This window comes from Zosterops lateralis, assembly GCF_965231275.1.
Source record: "Zosterops lateralis genome assembly, chromosome: 34".
In the NCBI taxonomy this organism is placed as follows: Eukaryota; Metazoa; Chordata; class Aves; order Passeriformes; family Zosteropidae; genus Zosterops; species Zosterops lateralis.
In genome coordinates, this window is record NC_139794.1 from 1,329,030 (window position 1) to 1,349,550 (window position 20,521).

The 20,521-nt window shown below is 46.8% G+C and overlaps 1 protein-coding gene across 1 annotated transcript in view; it reads left to right on the forward strand.

Moving 5' to 3' along the window:
* Positions 1 to 19,483, forward strand: part of LOC310921464 (phosphoribosylformylglycinamidine synthase-like) — a gene marked incomplete at both ends in the record, with an annotated part of 34,623 nt that extends 15,140 nt beyond the window's left edge. Inside the window, 9 exons of the mRNA XM_083881594.1 lie at positions 802 to 927; positions 2,509 to 2,654; positions 4,063 to 4,273; positions 6,304 to 6,395; positions 10,712 to 10,823; positions 13,593 to 13,730; positions 16,809 to 16,987; positions 17,052 to 17,151; positions 19,149 to 19,483. Of these exons, the coding sequence (XP_083737720.1) occupies positions 802 to 927; positions 2,509 to 2,654; positions 4,063 to 4,273; positions 6,304 to 6,395; positions 10,712 to 10,823; positions 13,593 to 13,730; positions 16,809 to 16,987; positions 17,052 to 17,151; positions 19,149 to 19,483 (1,439 nt within the window). The remainder of the gene's footprint in view (positions 1 to 801; positions 928 to 2,508; positions 2,655 to 4,062; positions 4,274 to 6,303; positions 6,396 to 10,711; positions 10,824 to 13,592; positions 13,731 to 16,808; positions 16,988 to 17,051; positions 17,152 to 19,148) is intronic.
* Between the last annotated feature and the right edge of the window lie 1,038 nt (positions 19,484 to 20,521).

A 20,521-nucleotide genomic window follows, 5' to 3' on the forward strand; every position in this document is an offset into this window, starting at 1 on the left:
TGGGTTTGAAGAAAAAATTGGGATTTGGGGGGAAAAAATGGGGATTTTGGGGTGAAAAATGGGTGACAATGAGGGACCTTGAGGTGACATTTGGTGACATTTGGTGACCCCGAGGTGACATTTGGTGACCCCTCAATGTCCCCAATGTCCCCAATTGTCCCCATTGTCCCTCAATGTCCCCAATGTCCCCAATGTCCCCAATGTCCCCCAATTGTCCCCAATGTCCCCAATGTCCCCATTGTCCCCATTGTCCCCAATGTCCCCAATGTCCCCAATGTCCCCATTGTCCCCAATGTCCCCCAATTGTCCCCAATGTCCCCAATGTCCCCATTGTCCCCATTGTCCCCATTGTCCCCAATGCCCCCAATGTCCCCACTGCCCCCAATGTCCCCAATGTCCCCAATGTCCCCAATGTCCCCCAATTGTCCCCACTGTCCCCAATGTCCCCAATGTCCCCAATGTCCCCAATGTCCCCACTGTCCCCAATGTCCCCAATGTCCCCAATGTCCCCCAATGTCCCCAATGTCCCCAATGTCCCCCAATTGTCCCCAATTGTCCCCAATGTCCCCAATGTCCCCCAATTGTCCCCAATTGTCCCCAATGTCCCCAATGTCCCCCAATTGTCCCCAATGTCCCCAATGTCCCCATTGTCCCCATTGTCCCAATTGTCCCCACTGTCCCCATTGTCCCCAATGTCCCCATTGACCCCAATGTCCCCAATGTCCCCACTGTCCCCAATGTCCCCAGTGTCCCCACTGTCCCCAATGTCCCCAATGTCCCCAATGTCCCCATTGTCCCCAGAGCGGGTGGTGACAGCGGGACACGACGTCAGTGACGGGGGTTTCCTGTCGTGTCTCCTGGAAATGGCCTTTGCCGGGAACTGCGGCGTCACCGTCACCGTCCCCGCGCCACCACCCGGGGTGACAGGTCAGTGTCCCCTCAGTGTCCCCAAATGTCCCCAGAGTGTCCCCAGAGTGTCCCCAGGTGTCCCCAGGTGTGTCCCCAAAGTGTCCCCAGGTGTGTCCCCAGGTGTGTCCCCAGGTGTCCCCAGGTGTGTCCCCAAAGTGTCCCCAGGTGTGTCCCCAGAGTGTCCCCAGGTGTCCCCAGGTGTGTCCCCAAAGTGTCCCCAGGTGTGTCCCCAGAGTGTCCCCAGGTGTCCCCAGGTGTGTCCCCAAAGTGTCCCCAGGTGTGTCCCCAGGTGTGTCCCCAGAGTGTCCCCAGGTGTCCCCAGGTGTGTCCCAGGTGTGTCCCCAGGTGTGTCCCCAGAGAGTCCCCAGGTGTGTCCCCAGAGTGTCCCCAGGTGTGTCCCAGGTGTGTCCCCAGAGTGTCCCCAGGTGTGTCCCAGGTGTTTCCCCAGGTGTGAGTTCAGTGTCCCCAATGTCCTCGTCCCTAAATGTCCCCACTGTCCCCACTGTCCCCTCACTGTCCCCACTGTCCCCTCACTGTCCCCTCACTGTCCCCAATGTCCCCACTGTCCCCTCTGTCCCCACTGTCCCCACTGTCCCCTCACTGTCCCCTCACTGTCCCCAATGTCCCCACTGTCCCCACTGTCCCCTCACTGTCCCCACTGTCCCCTCACTGTCCCCACTGTCCCCAATGTCCCCGCTGTCCCCTCACTGTCCCCACTGTCCCCACTGTCCCCTCACTGTCCCCTCATTGTCCCCACTGTCCCCTCACTGTCCCCACACTGTCCCCACTGTCCCCACTGTCCCCACACTGTCCCCTCTGTCCCCTCTGTCCCCACTGTCCCCACTGTCCCCTCACTGTCCCCACTGTCCCCTCACTGTCCCCACTGTCCCCACTGTCCTCACTGTCCCCAATGTCCCCACTGTCCCCTCTGTCCCCACTGTCCCCACTGTCCCCACTGTCCCCTCACTGTCCCCACTGTCCCCACTGTCCCCTCACTGTCCCCACTGTCCCCTCACTGTCCCCGCTGTCCCCTCACTGTCCCCACTGTCCCCACTGTCCCCTCACTGTCCCCTCACTGTCCCCACTGTCCCCTCACTGTCCCCAATCCCCTCACTGTCCCCTCACTGTCCCCTCACTGTCCCCTCACTGTCCCCTCACTGTCCCCACTGTCCCCTCACTGTCTCCTCACTGTCCCCTCACTGTCCCCTCACTGTCCCCACTGTCCCCTCACTGTCCCCACTGTCCCCTCACTGTCCCCAATGTCCCCTCACTGTCCCCTCACTGTCCCCGCTGTCCCCACTGTCCCCTCACTGTCCCCACTGTCCCCACTGTCCCCTCACTGTCCCCTCACTGTCCCCACTGTCCCCTCACTGTCCCCAATCCCCTCACTGTCCCCTCACTGTCCCCTCACTGTCCCCTCACTGTCCCCACTGTCCCCTCACTGTCTCCTCACTGTCCCCTCACTGTCCCCAATGTCCCCTCACTGTCCCCTCACTGTCCCCGCTGTCCCCACTGTCCCCTCACTGTCCCCACTGTCCCCACTGTCCCCACTGTCCCCTCACTGTCCCCCCACTGTCCCCATTGTCCCCATGTCCCCAGAGCTGGCGCTGCTCTTTGCCGAGGAGCCGGGGTTGCTGTTGGAGGTTCCCGCGGTGGCCGCTGTCCCCGTGTGTCGTCGCTATCAGGACGCCGGTGTCACCTGTGTCCCCATCGGCCACAGCGGCCCCTACGGCCCACGCGCCATGGTGAGGGGACAGCGGGGACATTTGGGGACATTGGGAGGATTGGGGACATTGGGGACATTGGGGGGTCACTGGGGAGAATGGGGGAATTGGGGACAGTGGAGACATTGGGGGGACATTGGGGACATTGGGGACATTGGGGACATTGGGGGCATTGGGGGGATGGGGGACATTGGGGACATTGGGGGCATTGGGGACACTGGGGACGTTGGGGACATTGGCGGGTCATTGGGGACATTGGGGGACATTGGGGACATCAGGGGGTTGGGGACATTGGGGACAGTGGGAGGGATTGAGGGAATTGGGGACAGTGGGGACAGTGGAGACATTGGGGACATTGGGGGTTTGGGGACATTTGGGGACATTGAGGACATTGGGGACATTGGGGCAATTGGGACATTGGGGACATTGGGGGTTTGGGGACATTTGGGGACATTGAGGACATTGGGGACATTGGGGCAATTGGGACATTGGGGACATTGGGGGTTTGGGGACATTTGGGGACATTGGGGAAATTGGGGGTTTGGGGACATTGGGGACACTGGACAGAATTGGAGACATTTGGGGACATTGGGAGGATTGGGGGGATTGAGAACATTGGGGACATTGGGGACATCATTGGGGACAGTGCGGGGACAGTGGGGACATTGGGAGGGATTGAGGAGATTGGGGACATTGGTGTCATTGGGGACACTGGGGGAATATTGGGGACATTGGGGGGATTGGGGACATTGGAGAGAATTGGGGACATTGGGGACAGTGGGGACATTGGGGACACTGGGGTATTGGGGGTTTTGGGACATTGGGGACATTGGGGGTTGGGCAGGGGGGCAGCAGGTGGCTCTGTCCCCAGGGTGGGCGGTGGTGGCTCTTTGTGTGACATTGTTGTCCCCAAGTGTCATTGTTGTCACCTTGTCCTTGTGTCCTTGTGTCCCCATGTCCTTTGTCACCCTGTCCTTGTCCCCACTGTCCCCAATGTCCCCAATGTCCCCATGTCCTAATGTCACCATTCCAATGTCCCAGATGTCAATGTCACTCCATGTCCCCACTGTCCCCAATGTCCCCACTGTCCCCAATGTCCCCAATGTCCCCACTGTCACCATTCCAATGTCCCATGTCTCAATGTCACTCAGTGTCCCCAATGTCCTTGATCTCCCCACTGTCCCCAATGTCCCCAAATGTCCCTGAGTGTCCCCAATGTCCCCATTTCCCAATGTCACCATTCCAATGTCCCCAATGTCCCCACTGTCCCCATTGTCTCCACTGTCTCCACTGTCCCCAATGTCGCCACTGTCCCCAATGTCCCCAATGTCCCCAATATTCCCAATGTCCCCACTGTCCCCAATGTCCCCAATGTCCCCACTGTCCCCACTGTCCCCACTGTCCCCAACGTCCCCGTGTCCCCGCACAGGTGACAGTGTCCGTGGGGGGTCAGGAGGTGCTGTCGGAGCCCCTTGGGGACCTCAGGGACATTTGGGAGGTGACAAGTTTCGGGCTGGAGCGGCTGCAGGCGGCCCCGGCCTGCGTCGAGCAGGAGCAGCACGACCTGGGGACACGCTGGGGACCCGAGTACAGGGTGACCTTTGACCCCGACTATGTGTCACCGCTCATCAAGAATATGGGTGAGTGACAGTGGGGACATTGGGGACAATGGGGACAATGGGGACACGCTGGGGACCCGAGTACAGGGTGACCTTTGACCCCAGTTATGTGTCACCATTGATCAGGAACATGGGTGAGTGACAGTGGGGACAATGGGGACAATGGGGACAGTGGGGTCAATGGGGACATTGGGGACACGATGGGGACCCGAATACAGGGTGACCTTTGACCCCAGTTATGTGTCACCGCTGATCCGGAACATGGGTGAGTGACAGTGGGGACATTGGGGACAATGGGGACAATGGGGACATTGGGGACATTGGGGACATTGGAGACATTGGGGACATTGGGGACACGCTGGGGACCTGAATACAAAGTGACCTTTGACCCCAGTTATGTGTCACCATTGATCCGGAATATGGGTGAGTGACAGTGGGGACATTGGGGACATTGGAATCAATGGGGACATTGGGGACATTGAGGACATTGGGGACATTGGGGACACGATGGGGACCCGAGTACAGGGTGACCTTTGACCCCGAATACGTGTCACCGCTCATCAGGAATATGGGTAAGGGACAGTGGGGACATTATGGGGACATTGGGGACAGTGGGGACAATGGGGACATTGGGGACATTGGGGTTTTTATTTTTGGTGTTTTGGGTATTTCGAGGCTTTTTTGGGATTTTTGGGGTGATTTTTTTGTGGGGATTTTTGTGGGATTTTTTTGGAATTTTTTGTGGAGATTTTTGTAGGATTTTTGTGGGATTTTTTATGGAATTTTTGTGGGATTTTGGTGGGATTTTTTAATGTGGGTTTTGAGGGAATTTTTTTGTGGGATTTTTTTGTGAGATTTTTGTGGGATTTTTTGTGGAATTTTTGTGAGATTTTTGTGGAATTTTTGTAAGATTTTTGGGAGACTTTTTGTAGGATTTTGGGGGGAATTTTTTGGGGAATTTTTGTAGGATTTTGGGGGACTTTTTCTAGGATTTTGGGGGGATTTTTGTGGGATTTTTTGGGGAATTTTTGTGGGATTTTTGGGGGATTTTTTGTGGGATTTTTTGTGAGAGTTTTGTGGGATTTTTTTTGAGATTTTTGCGGGATTTTTTTGGAATTTTTTGGGTGATTTTTGGGGGGATTTTTGTGGGATTTTTTGTGAGGTTTTTAGGGATTTTTGTGAGATTTTTTTGGGATTTTTTGTGGGATTTTTTAGGGATTTTTGGGAGACTTTTGGTAGGATTTTTTGGGGAATTTTTGTAGGATTTTTTGTGGGATTTTTCGTTGGATTTTTTTGGGATTTTTTGGGGAGAGTTTTTGGGGATTTTTTGGGGAGAGTTTTTGGGGATTTTTTGGGGAGAGTTTTTGTGGGATTTTTTTGTGGGATTTTTTTATGGGATTTTTTTGTGGGGTTTTTTGTGAGATTTTTGCGGGATTTTTGGGGGATTTTTTGGGAATTTTTTGGGGATTTTTGTAGAATTTTTATGGGATTTTTGTGGAATTTTGGGGGGATTTTGTGGGATTTTTGTAGGATTCATGGGGGGATTTTTGCGGGATTTTTCTGTGAGATTTTTGTAAGATTTTTATGGGAATTTTTGTTGGATGCTTTGTGGGTCTTTTGGGGATATTTTGTGGGATTTTTTGTGGCATTTTTGGGGGGTTTTTGTGGCAGTTTTGGGGATTTTTGGGGGATTTTTTGGGGATTTTTTGGGGGATTTTTTGGAGATTTTTTTGTGCGATTTTTTGGGGTGGATTTGGGGATTTTTGGGGTGGTTTTTTTAGGGTTTTTGGGGTTGATTTTAGATTTTTTTTTAGGGCAGTTTGGGGTTTTTGGGGTGATTTTTGGTTCCCAGGACACTTTTTGGGGTGATTTTGGGTATTTTGGGGGTGAATTTTGGGGGTTTTTGGTTTGATTTTGTTGGTTTTTGGGGCTTTTGGGGGTTTTTGGGGGGTTTTTTGGGGGTTTTTGGGGTTTTTGGGGTGGTTTTTTAGGATTTCCGGGGTGTTTTTTGGGGTTTTTGGGGTCCCTGATGCCGATTTTGGGGTCCCCAGAGCTGCCGGGGCCGCGCGTGGCCGTCCTGAGGGAGGAGGGGAGCAATGGGGACCGAGAGATGGCGGCGGCTTTCGCCATGGCCGGATTCCAGGTGAGACCAAAATACACCAAAATCACCCAAAAACAGCCAAAAATCCCCCAAAATGAGCCAAAACCAGCCAAAAATACCCCAAAACCAGCCCAAAACAGCCAAAACCACCCCAAAACCAGCCAAAACCAGCCAAAAATACCCCAAAAACAGCCAAAAACACCCCAAAACAGCCAAAAATACCCCAAAAATACCCCAAAAACACCCAAAACCAGCCAAAAATACCCCAAAAACAGCCAAAAATACCCCAAAACAGCCAAAAAACACCCCAAAAATCACCCCAAAATCACCCAAAAACAGCCAAAAATACCCCAAAAACACCCCAAAATCACCCAAAAACAGCCAAAAATTCCCCAAAACACCCCAAAATCACCCAAAAATTCCCCAAAACACCCCAAAATCACCCAAAAACAGCCCAAAATCACCCAAAAACACCCCAAAAACACCCAAAACCACCCCAAAAACAGCCAAAAATACCCCAAAACACCCCAAAATCACCCAAAAATTCCCCAAAAACACCCCAAAATCACCCAAAAACAGCCAAAAATACCCCAAAAAACAGCCAAAAATTCCCCAAAATCCCCCAAAATCACCCAAAAAACAGCCAAAAATACCCCAAAAATTGCCCTAAAAACAGCCCTGGGACCCCAAAATCACCCCCAAACCAGCCCAAAACCAGCCAAAAACACCCCAAAATCACCCAAAAACAGCCAAAAAACACCCAAAACCAGCCAAAAATCACCCCAAAACCAGCCAAAACCAGCCAAAAAACACCCAAAACCAGCCAAAAATACCCCAAAAACACCCCAAAATCACCCCAAAACCAGCCAAAAATACCCCAAAAACACCCAAAAATCACCCAAAAACAGCCAAAAATTCCCCAAAAACAGCCAAAAATACCCCAAAAACACCCAAAATCACCCAAAAACAGCCAAAAATACCCCAAAAACACCCAAAAATACCCCAAAAACAGCCCAAAATCACCCAAAACCAGCCAAAAATACCCCAAAAATTCCCCAAAAATACCCCAAAAACACCCAAAAACAGCCAAAAATCACCCAAAAAATCCCCAAAACACCCCAAAATCACCCCAAAATCACCCCAAAACCAGCCAAAAATACCCCAAAAACACCCCAAAATCACCCAAAATCACCCCAAAATCACCCCAAAAAACAGCCAAAAATACCCCAACACCCCAAAATCACCCAAAACCAGCCAAAATACCCCAAAAACACCCAAAAATACCCCAAAATCACCCCAAAAACACCCCAAAATCACCCCAAAAACAGCCCAAAATTACCCAAAACCAGCCAAAAATACCCCAAAAACAGCCAAAAATACCCCAAAACACCCCAAAATCACCCAAAAACAGCCAAAAATACCCCAAAAATTGCCCTAAAAACAGCCCTGGGACCCCAAAATCACCCCCAAACCAGCCCAAAACCAGCCAAAAATACCCAAAACACCCCAAAAACAGCCAAAAATTCCCCAAAATGGCCCCAAAATGAGACCAAATCACCCCAAAATCAGCTCAAATCACCCCAAATGAGCCCAAAATTGCCCCAAAATCAGCTCTAAACACCCCAAAATTCCCAAAAATACCCCAAAACCCGCCCAAATCACCCCAAAATCCCCCAAAAATGCCCCCAAAAACATCAAAATAACTGAAAATTACCCCAAAATCACCCCAAAATCTCCCCAAAAACACCCCAAAAACACCCAAAACCAGCCAAAAATACCCCAAAAATCGCCCTAAAAACAGCCCTGGGACCCCAAAATCACCCCCAAACCAGCCCAAAAACAGCCAAAAATACCCCAAAAATTGCCCGAAAACAGCCAAAAATACCCCCAAAACCAGCCAAAAATACCCCAAAACACCCCAAAATCACCCAAAAACAGCCAAAAATACCCCAAAAATTGCCCTAAAAACAGCCCTGGGACCCCAAAATCACCCCCAAACCAGCCCAAAACCAGCCAAAAATACCCAAAACACCCCAAAAACAGCCAAAAATTCCCCAAAATGGCCCCAAAATGAGACCAAATCACCCCAAAATCAGCTCAAATCACCCCAAATGAGCCCAAAATTGCCCCAAAATCAGCTCTAAACACCCCAAAATTCCCAAAAATACCCCAAAACCCGCCCAAATCACCCCAAAATCCCCCAAAAATGCCCCCAAAAACATCAAAATAACTGAAAATTACCCCAAAATCACCCCAAAATCTCCCCAAAAACACCCCAAAAACACCCAAAACCAGCCAAAAATACCCCAAAAATCGCCCTAAAAACAGCCCTGGGACCCCAAAATCACCCCCAAACCAGCCCAAAAACAGCCAAAAATACCCCAAAAATTGCCCGAAAACAGCCAAAAATACCCCCAAAACCAGCCAAAAATACCCCAAAAACAGCCAAAAATTCCCCAAAACACCCCAAAATCACCCCAAAAACACCCCAAAATCACCCAAAAACAGCCAAAAATACCCCAAAAACAGCCAAAAATTCCCCAAAACACCCCAAAATCACCTCAAAAACAGCCAAAAATTCCCCAAAACACCCAAAAATCACCCCAAAATCACCCCAAAAACAGCCCAAAATCACCCGAAATTGCCCCAAAATTTGTCTGTTCTGGGGTCATTTAGGGGATTTGGGGGTGGATTTTTGGGATTTTTGGGTGTTTTGGGGTCATTTTTGGGTCATTTTGGGGTATTTTGGGGTAAATTTTGGGATTTTGGGGGTCCTGGGGATGATTTTGGGTCATTTTTGGGCTTTTTGGGGTCCTGGGGGTGATTTTGGGGTGATTTTGGGGTATTTTGGGGTCATTTTTGGGTCCTTTTTTGGTGACTTTTGGTGATTTTGGGGTCCTGGTGCTGATTTTGGGGTATTTTTGGGGTAATTTTTGGGATTTTTGGGTATTTTGGGGTAAATTTTGGGATTTTTGGGGTCCTGAGGCTGATTTTGGGGTGATTTTGGGTGTTTTGGGGTAATTTTTGGTGATTTTGGGGTCCTGGTGCTGATTTTGGGGTATTTTTGGGGTAATTTTTGGGATTTTTGGGTATTTTGGGGTAAATTTTGGGATTTTTGGGGTCCTGAGGCTGATTTTGGGGTGATTTTGGGTGTTTTGGGGTCATTTTTGGGTCATTTTTTGGTATTTGGGGTGATTTTTGGGTGTTTTGGGGTAATTTTTGGGGGTTTTTGGGGTCCTGGGGCTGATTTTGGGGTGATTTTTGGGTATTTTGTGGTGATTTTTGGTGGGTTTTGGGTGATTTTTGGTGGTTTTGAGGGTCCTGGGGCTGATTTTTGGGTCATTTTTGGGGTGTTTTGGGAGTTTTTTGGGCTCCTGGGGCTGATTTTGGGGTAATTTTTGGGTATTTTGGTGTCCTGGGGCTGATTTTTGGGTCATTTTTGGGTCATTTTTTGGGCCCTGGTGCTGATTTTGGGGTAAATTTGGGGATTTTTGGGCTCCTGGGGCTGATTTTTGGGGTCATTTTTGGGTCATTTTTGGGTGTTTTGGGGTCATTTTGGGTTTTTTGGGGTCCTGGTGCTGATTTTGGGGTGATTTTTGGGTGTTTTGGGGTCATTTTTAGGTCATTTTTGGGTGATTTTTGGTGATTTTGGGGTGATTTTTGTGTTTTTTGGGGTCCTGGTGATGATTTTTGGGTGATTTTTGGGTGTTTTGGGGTCATTTTCAGGTTTTTTGGGCTCCTGGGGCTGATTTTGGGGTCATTTTTGAGTGTTTTGGGGTCACTTTTGGCTCATTTTTGGGTGTTTTGGGGTCCTGGGGCTGATTTTGGGGTGATTTTTTGGTGATTTTGGGGTAAATTTTGGGATTTTTGGGGTCCTGATGCTGATTTTGGGGTGATTTTTGGTGATTTTGGGGTAATTTTTGGTGATTTTGGGGTCCTGGGGTTGATTTTTGGGTATTTTTTGTGTGTTTTGGGGTCCTGGGCTGATTTTTGGGTGATTTTTTGGTGATTTTGGGGTAAATTTTGGGTATTTTGGTGTCCTGGGGCTGATTTTGGGATGATTTTTGGGTTTTTGGGGTCATTTTTGGTGATTTTGGGGTCCTGGGGCTGATTTTGGGGTCATTTTTGGGTGTTTTGGGGTCATTTTTGGGGTTTTTTTGGGTCCTGGTGCTGATTTTGGAGTTTTTTGGGGTCCTGGGGCTGATTTTTGGGTCATTTTTGAGTATCTTGGGGTGATTTTTGCTGATTTTGGGTTGATTTTTGCTGATTTTGGGGTGATTTTTGGGGTTTTTGGGGTGATTTTTGCTGATTTTGGGTTGATTTTTGCTGATTTTGGGCTGATTTCTGTGTTTTTCCAGGTGTGGGACGTGACCACGCAGGACCTTTGCTCGGGCTGGGCCCTGGACGGGTTCAGGGGCCTCGTTTTCGTCGGGGGGTTCAGTTACGCCGACGTCCTGGGCTCGGCTAAAGGTGAGGAAAATAACCCAAAAAGCACCAAAAAATCCCAAAAAATGAAAATCCATTTTTTCCCCATTTTTTCCCAATTTTCCCCATTTTTTCCCCAAATTTTTCCCTTTTTTTCCTCAATTTTCCCCAATTTTTCCCCATTTTTCCCCCATTAATTCCCCAATTTTTCCCCATTTTTCCCCAATTTTTCCCCAATTTTTCCCCAATTTTTTCCCCAATTTTTTCCTCAAATTTCCTCTATTTTTTCTCAAATTTTTCCCCAAATTTCTCCCCAATTTTCCCCCATTATTTCCCCAATATTTTCCCCATTTTTCCCCATTTTTCACAATTTTTTCCCAACTTTCCTCTATTTTTTCTCAATTTTTTTCCCAATTTTTCCCCATTATTTCCCCCAATTTTTTCCCCAATTTTTTCCTCAAATTTCCTCTATTTTTTCTCAAATTTTCCCTAATTTTCCCCCAATTTTCCCCAATTTTTCCCCATTTTTTCCCCAATTTTCCCCCAATTTTTTCCCAAATTTCCCCCATTATTTTCCCCAATTTTTCCCCAATTTCTTCCCATTTTTCCCCCATTTTTCCCAATTTTTTCCCAATTTTTCCCAATTTTTCCCCCATTATTTCTCCATTTTCCCCCAATTTTTTCCCATTTTTTTCCCCAATTTTTCCCCAATTTTTTCCCAAATTTCCTCTATTTTTTCTCAATTTTTTCCCAATTTTCCCCCATTATTTCCCCATTATTTCCCCAATTTTTTCCCAAATTTCCTCTATTTTTTCTCAATTTTTTCCCAATTTTCCCCCATTATTTCCCCATTATTTCCCCAATTTTCCCCATTAATTCCCCAATTTTTCCCCATTTTTGCCCCAATTTTTCCTCAAATTTCCTCTATTTTTTCTCAATTTTTTCCCCTATTTTTCCCCATTATTTCTCCTGAATTTTCCCCCATTATTTTCCCAATATTTTCCCAAATTTCCTCTATTTTTCTCAAATTTTTCCCCAAATTTTCCCCAATTTTTCCAATTTTCCCCCAATTTCCCCAACTTTTCCCGAATTTTTCCCCAATTTTTCCCCAACTTTCCTCTGTTTTTTCTCAATTTTTTCCCCAATTTTTCCCCCTTTTTTCCCCAATTTTTTCTAATTTCTTCCTCTATTTTTTCTCAAATTTTTCCCCATTTTTTTTCTGATTTTTTCCCATCATTTCCCCAATTTCTCCCCAAATTTTTCCCAATATTTTCCCAATTTTTCCCCATTTCGTCCCCAATTTTCCCCCAATTTTTCCCCAATTTTCCCCCAATTTTTCCCCATTTTTTCCCCCATTTTTCCCAATTTTCCCCATTTTTCCCCCATTAATCCCAAATTTTCCCCCAATTTTTCCCAATTTTTCCCCAATTTTCCCAATTTTTTTCCCAATTTTTTCCCAAATTTCCTCTATTTTTTCTCAAAATTTTCCCCAATTTTTTCCCATTTTTTTCTGATTTTTTTCCCATCATTTCTCCATTATTTCCCCAAATTTTTCCCATTTTTTTCCCATTTTTTCCCCAATATTTCCCCAATTTTCCCCCAATTTTTCCCCCAATTTTCCCCAAATTTCCTCTATTTTTTCCCTAATTTTCCCCAAATTTTTCCTAATTTTTTCCCCAATTTTTCCCCATTTTTCCCCCATTATTTCCCCATTATTTCCCCAATTTTCCCCAATATTTTCCTAATTTTTCCCCAATTTTTTCCCAATTTTTTTCTCAAATTTTTCCCCAAATTTTCCCCAATTTTTCCCAATTTTTCCCCAACTTTTCCCCAATTATTTCCCCATTTTTTCCCCATTATTTCCCCAATTTTCGCCAATTTTTCCCCAAATATCCTCTATTTTTTCTCAAATTTTTCCCTAATTTTCCCCAATATTTCCCCAATTTTTTCCCATTTTTTTCTCAAATTTTCCCCAATTTTCCCCCAATTTTTCCCCATTATTTCCCTGATTTCTTCCCAATTTTTCCCCAATTTTTCCCCAAATTTCCTCTATTTTTTCCCCAATTTTTCCCCCAATTTTTCCCCATTATTTTCCCTGAATTTCCCTAATATTTTCTCCATTTTTCCCCCATTTTTCCCCAATTTTTTCCTCAAATTTCCTCTATTTTTTCTCAATGTTTTCCCCATTATTTCCCCAAATTTTTCCTATTTTTTCTCAACTTTTCCCCAATTTCTTCCCAATATTTCCCCAATTTTTCCCATTTTTCCCCCAATTTTTCCCCAATTTTTCCCCAATTATTTCCCCAAATTTTTCCCTTTTTTTCTCAATTTTTCCCCCAATTTTCCCCCATTATTTCCCAATTTTCCCAATTTTCCTCCATTTTTTCTCAAATTTTTCCCTAATTTTCCCCCAATTTTCCCCAATTTTTTCTCAATTTTTTCCCATTTTTTCCCGATTTTTCCCCAAATTTCCTCTATTTTTTCTCGATTTTTTTCCCAATTTTTCCCCATTTCTTCCCCAATTTTCCCCCAATTTTTCCCCATTATTTCCCCAATATTTTTCCAATATTTTCTCAAATTTTTCCCCAATATTTCCCCAATTTTTCCCCTAATTTCCTCTATTTTTTTCCCTAATTTTCGCCAATTTTTTCCTATTTTTTTCCCCAATTTTCCCCCAATTTTTCCCCAATTTTCCCCCAATTTTTTCCCCAATTTTTCCCCAATTTTCCCCCAATTTTTCCCCAATTTTCCCCCCAATTTTTCCCCAATTTTTCCCCAACTTTTTCCCATTTTTTCCCCATTTTTCCCCCCCAGGTTGGGCGGCCTCGATCCTTTTCAACCCCAAGATCCGCCAGGAACTGGAGAAATTCCGGAATCGCCGCGACACCTTCAGCCTCGGGGTGTGCAACGGCTGCCAGCTCATGGCCCTGCTGGGCTGGGTGGGGAACACAGGTAAGGGAGGGGAAAAACACCACAAAATGATCCAAAAAAAATAAAAAAATCCCACCAAAAAACTCCCAAAAATGTCCCAAAAATCCCACAAAAAAATCCTACAAAAAAAGCCCAAAAAATGATGCAAAAAGCGCCAAAAATGACCCAAAAATGGAGAAAAAAATGTCACAAAAATCACACAAAAATTCCATTAAAACTCCACCAAAAAAAACCCAAAAATCACCAAAAAATGGGGGAAAACTCCACAAAAATCCCACAAAAAAAAAAAAAAAAAAAAAAAGACCCAAAAATACCACCAAAAACGACCCGAAAATCCCACAAAAAAACCCTTAAGAAATCCCACAAGAAAACCCAAAAACCCACAAAAAATCCCAGAAAAAACCAGCAAAAACCCACCAAAAATTACCCAAAAATGAGCCAAAAATCCCATAAAAATCCCGCAAAAATCCCACAAAAAATGACCCAAAAATGATGAAAAAAGCACCAAAAATGACCCAAAAAAACCCCCTAAATTACCCAAAAAATAATGGAAAAAATGCCCCAAAAATCCCACAGGAAGCCCCCAAAAAAATCCCACAAAAAAACCCCAAAAAAATCCCACAAATCCCAAAAAATTCCTCAAAAAAAATCCCACAAAAAAAACCACCAAAAATGACCCAAAAATACCACAAAAAAAACCACCAAAAAAATCCCACAAAAACCCAACAAAAATGACCCAAAAATGGGCAAAAATTTTTTAAAAAATCCCACAAAAAACCACCAAAAAATCCCATTAAAAAAACACCAAAAATGACCCAAAAATCTCACAAAAATACCACAAAAAATCCCACAAAAAAACCCCAAAAAACCCACAAAAAATCCCCAAAAAATCCCACAAAAAACCCATAAGAAACACACCAAAAATGACCCAAAAATGACCCAAAAATCCCACAAAAAAACCAACAAAAAATACCACAAAAAATCCCACAAAAATGACCCAAAAAATGAGCCAAAAATCCCACAAAAAATCCCACAAAAAATCCCACAAAAAACCAAAAAAAAAAAATCCCAGAAAAATAGCCAAAAATCCCAAAAAAATCCCCACAAAAAAAGCCCAAAAAATCCCACCAAAAAAACCCCAAAAAGTCCCACAAAAAACCCCAAAAAATCCCACAAAAAACCTCCCAAAAATGACCCAAAAATCCCACAAAAAATCGCACAAAAAAAGCCCAAAAAAGGACCCAAAAAGGGCCAAAAATGACCCAGAAATGGGCAAAAAAACCCCACAAAAATCACATTAAAAACCACGAAAATTGACCCAAAAATGGGCAAAAAACTCCACAAAAATCCCACCAAAATACCCACAAAAAATCCCACAAAAGTCTCACAAAAAATCCCACAAAAAACTCCCAAAAATGACCCAAAAAACTCCACAAAAATCCCAAAAAAATCCCATAAAAATCCCACAAAAAATCCCCAAAAAATCCCATAAAAATCCCACAAAAAATCCCCAAAAAAATCCTACAAAAAAAAGCCCAAAAAATGATGAAAAAACCACCAATAATGACCCAAAAATGGAGGAAAAATCTCACAAAAATTCCATAAAAATTCCACCCAAAAAATCCCACAAAAAAACCCACCAAAAATGGGCAAAAAAACCCACAAAAAACCACCAAAAAATCCCACAAAAACCCCAAAAAATCTCACAAAAAATCCCAAAAAGTCCCACAAAAAAAAACACCAAAAATGAGGGAAAAACCACAAAAAAATCCCACTAAAAACACCAAAAAAATCCCACAAAAAACACCAAAAATGACCCAAAAAAGACCCCAAAAATCCCACAAAAAATCCCACAAAAAATCCCAAAAATCCCCAAAAAATCCCACAAAAAATCCCCAAAAAATCCCACAAAAATCCCATAAAAATCCCACAAAAAAAGCCTAAAAAAGGACCCAAAAATACCATAAAAAAACCCCCAAAAAATCCCACGAAAAATCCACCAAAAATGACCCAAAAATGACCCAAAAATGACCCAAAAATCCCACAAAAAATCCCCCGAAAAATTACCAAAAATGGAGAAAAAAATGCCACAAAAATCCCACCAAAAAACACCCAAAGAATCCCACAGAAAACCCAAAAAAATCCCACAAAAAAACCCCACAAAAATCCTACAAAAAATCCAAAAAAATCCCACCAAAAAAGCCCAAAAAAGGACCCAAAAAGCACCAAAAATGACCCAAAAATGGAGGAAAAATGCCACAAAAATCCCATAAAAATTCCACAAAAAATCCCACCAAAAAAACCCAAATTACCCAAAAAATGGGAGAAAAAAAATGCCACAAAATCTCACAAAAGTCCCACCAAAAAAATCTCACAAAAAAAACCCCCAAAAATCACACAAAAAGAAACCCCCAAAAAATCCTACAAAAATAACCCAAAAAAAACCGCCAAAAATGACCCAAAAATGGGGGAAAAATCTCACAAAAATTCCATAAAAATTCCACAAAACAACTCCCAAAAATTACCAAAAAATGGGGTGAAAATCTAGAAAAATCCCATTAAAAATCCCACCAAAAAAACCCCACAAATTACCCAAAAATGGGCGTATCCTGTTGCAAGCCCCGCCCCTTAATCACGTCATCCTATCTATGGCAGCCAATGAGCGGGGCCAATCCCGGGGGGGGGGCGTGTCCCATAATAAGCCCCGCCCCCTAATGACGTCACCCCCTTCCCTCTATGCCGCTCCAGGCTTGGCGTGGGCGTGGCCAATCCCCGGGCTTTTCCCCGCCCCTTAATGACGTCATCCGCTCCCTATCACAGGCGATATCGCGACAGGCCTGGCGGGGGCGGGGCCAATTCCCTTGGGAGGGTCTCCCCGCTCTGCCCCGCCCCCTAATGACGTCATTCTCGCAGGCGATGTCGCGACAGGCCCGGCGGGGGCGGGGCCAATCCCCTTGGGAGGGTCTCCCCGCTGTGCCCCGCCCCCTAATGACGTCATTCTCGCAGGCGATGTCGCGACAGGCCCGGCGGGGGCGGGGCCAATCCCCTTGGGAGGATCTCCCTGCTCTGCCCCGCCCCCTAATGACGTCATTCTCGCAGGCGATGTCGCGACAGGCCCGGCGGGGGCGCTGTCGCTGGAGCGGAACCTGTCGGGACGGTTCGAGTCGCGATATGTCACCGTCAGGGTGGAGCCCGGACCCGCCGTGATGCTGCGGGGGATGGAGGGGGCCACACTGGGGGTCTGGGTGGCCCACGGGGAAGGTAAACTGGGGATACTGGTTTGTACTGGTTTGTACTGGTTTGTACTGGTTTATACTGGTTTATACTGGTTTGTACTGGGAGGGACTGGGGAATTGGGGATACTGGTTTATACTGGGTTATACTGGTTTGTACTGGGGGATGGAGGGGGCCACGCTGGGGGTCTGGGTGGCCCACGGGGAAGGTAAACTGGGTTATACTGGTTTGTACTGGTTTGTACTGGTTTATACTGATTTGTACTGGTTTGTACTGGTTTGTACTGGTTTGTACTGGGAGGGACTGGGAATTGGGGATACTGGTTATACTGGGTTATACTGGTTTATACTGGGGGATGGAGGGGGCCACACTGGGGGTCTGGGTGGCCCATGGGGAAGGTAAACTGGGTTATACTGGTTTATACTGGTTTGTACTGGGAGGGACTGGGAATTGGAGATATTGGTTATACTGGGTTATACTGGTTTATACTGGGAGCACTGGTTTGTACTGGGAGGGAACTGGGAGCACTGGGCTGTCAGTGGTGTGTTACTGGTTTATACTGGTTTAACTGGTCTCTAACTGGTTTTACTGGTTTCTAACTCATTTCTAACTGGTTTGACTGGTCTCTAACTGGTCTCTAACTGGTCTAACTGGTCTCTAACTGGTCTAACTGGTCTCTAACTGGTTTAACTGGTCCCTAACTGGTCTAACTGGTCCCTAACTGGTTTAACTGGTCTCTAACTGGTTTAACTGGTCTCTAACTCATCTCTAACTGGTCTCTAACTGGTTTCTAACTGGTCTCTAACTGGTTTAGCTGGTCTCTAACTGGTTTAACTCGTCTCTAACTGGTCTAACTGGTCTCTAACTGGTTTTTACTGGTTTTTACTGGTCCCTAACTGGTTTTTACTGGTCTCTAACTGGTCTCTAACTGGTTTTACCCATCCCTAACTGGTCTAACTGGTCCCTAACTGGTTTAACTGATTTCTGACTGGTTTAACTGGTCTCTAACTGGTTTAACTGGTTTTACTGGTCTCTAACTGGTCTAACTGGTTCCTAACTGGTTTTTACTGGTTTTTACTGGTCCCTAACTGGTTTAACTGGTCTCTAACTGGTTTAACTGGTTTCTAACTCATCTCTAACTGGTTTCTAACTGGTTTAACTGGTCCCTAACTGGTTTTACTGGTCTCTAACTGGTTTAACTGGTCTCTAACTGGTCTAACTGGTCCCTAACTGGTTTTACTGGTTTCTAACTGGTTTTACTGGTTTCTAACTGGTTTTACTGGTCTCTAACTGGTTTAACTGGTCTCTAACTGGTTTTACTGGTCTCTAACTGGTTTAACTGGTCTCTAACTGGTCTAACTGGTCCCTAACTGGTTTTACTGGTCTCTAACTGGTCTAACTGGACTCTAACTGGTTTAACTGGTCTCTAACTGGTCTAACTGGTTTCTAACTCATCTTGAACTGGTCTCTAACTGGTTTTTACTGGTCTCTAACTGGTTTAACTGGTCTCTAACTGGTCTAACTGGTCCCTAACTGGTTTAACTGGTCCCTAACTGGTTTAACTGGTCTCTAACTGGTTTAACTGGTCCCTAACTGGTTTTACTGTTTTCTAACTGGTTTTACTGGTTTCTAACTGGTTTAACTGGTCTCTAACTGGTTTTACTGGTCTCTAACTGGTTTGACTGGTCCCTAACTGGTTTAACTGGTCTCTAACTGGTTTAACTGGTTTCTAACTCATCTCTAACTGGTTTCTAACTGGTTTAACTGGTCCCTAACTGGTCTCTTACTGGTCTAACTGGTCTCTAACTGGTTTAACTGATTTCTAACTGGTTTAACTGGTCCCTAACTGGTCTAACTGGTCTCTAACTGGTTTAACTGGTTTCTAACTCATCTCTAACTGGTTTCTAACTGGTCTCTTACTGGCCTAACTGGTTCCTAACTGGTTTTTACTGGTTTTTACTGGTCCTTAACTGGTTTAACTGGTCTCTAACTGGTTTAACTGGTTTCTAACTCATCTCTAACTGGTTTCTAACTGGTTTAACTGGTCCCTAACTGGTCTCTAACTGGTCCCTAACTGGTCTAACTGGTCTAACTGGTTCCTAACTGGTCTCTTACTGGTCTAACTGGTTTCTAACTGGGTTAACTGGTCTCTAACTGGTTTTTACTGGTTTATACTGGTCTCTAACTGGTCTCTACTGGTTCCAGGCCGTTTCGTGTCCCGCCCCCCGTCTCTGCTTGACCGCTGTGTGCAGTCGGGCCTGGCCGCTCTCCGTTACGCCGACGACCGCGGGGAGCCCACGCAGCGCTACCCCCTGAACCCCAACGGCTCCGGCCACGGCGTGGCCGCGCTGACCTCGCCCTGCGGCCGGCACCTGGCGGCCATGCCGCACCCCGAGCGGTCAGTGCGGGGCTGGCAGTGCCCCTGGGCCGGCCGCAGCGCCGGACAGCGCGGCCAGGCCAAGGCCGGGGACGGGCCCTGGATCAGAATGTTCCGGAACGCGCTGGAGTGGTGCCTCAGGTGGCCGCAGGGGGAGGAGTGACCGCTGAGTGACCGCTGAGTGACCACCCCCCTCCCCAGTGTCCTGGAGTGGTGCCTCAGGTGGCCGCAGGGGGAGGAGTGACCGCTGAGTGACCGCTGAGTGACCACTGAGTGACCACCCCCCTCCCCCCAGTGTCCTGGAGTGGTGCCTCAAGTGGCCGCAGGGGGAGGAGTGACCGCTGAGTGACCACTGACCATCCCCACTGACCCCCCCCCCCAATGTCCTGGAGTGGTGCCTCAGGTGGCCGCAGGGGGAGGAGTGACCACTGAGTGACCACTGACCATCCCCATGGGGGACACTGACCATTCACTGACCCCTCACTGACCATTCACTGACCCCTCACTGACCCCTCCCTGACCACTCACTGACCCCTCTGTGACCCCTCATTGACCATTGACTGACCATTCACTGACCCCTCAATGTCCTGGAGTGGTGCCTCAGGTGGCCGCAGGGGGAGGAGTGACCACTGAGTGACCGCTGACCATCCCCATGGGGGACACTGACCATTCACTGACCCCTCACTGACCCCTCACTGACCATTCACTGACCCCTCACTGACCCCTCACTGACCCCTCACTGACCATTGACTGACCCCTCACTGACCCCTCACTGACCATTCACTGACCCCTCACTGACCCCTCACTGACCCCTCACTGACCATTCACTGACCCCACTGACCCCTCACTGACCCCTCACTGACCCCTCACTGACCCCTCACTGACCATTCACTGACCCCTCAATGTCCTGGAGTGGTGCCTCAGGTGGCCGCAGGGGGAGGAGTGACCACTGAGTGACCACCTGGCTGACCAACCCTCTGGGACACTGACCATTAGCTGACCATTCACTGACCATTCACTGACCCCTCACTGACCATTCACTGACCCCTCACTGACCCCTCACTGACCCCTCACTGACCCCTCACTGACCATTCACTGACCATTCACTGACCCCTCACTGACCACTCACTGACCCCTCACTGACCCCTCACTGACCATTGACTGACCATTCACTGACCCCTCACTGACCCCTCACTGACCC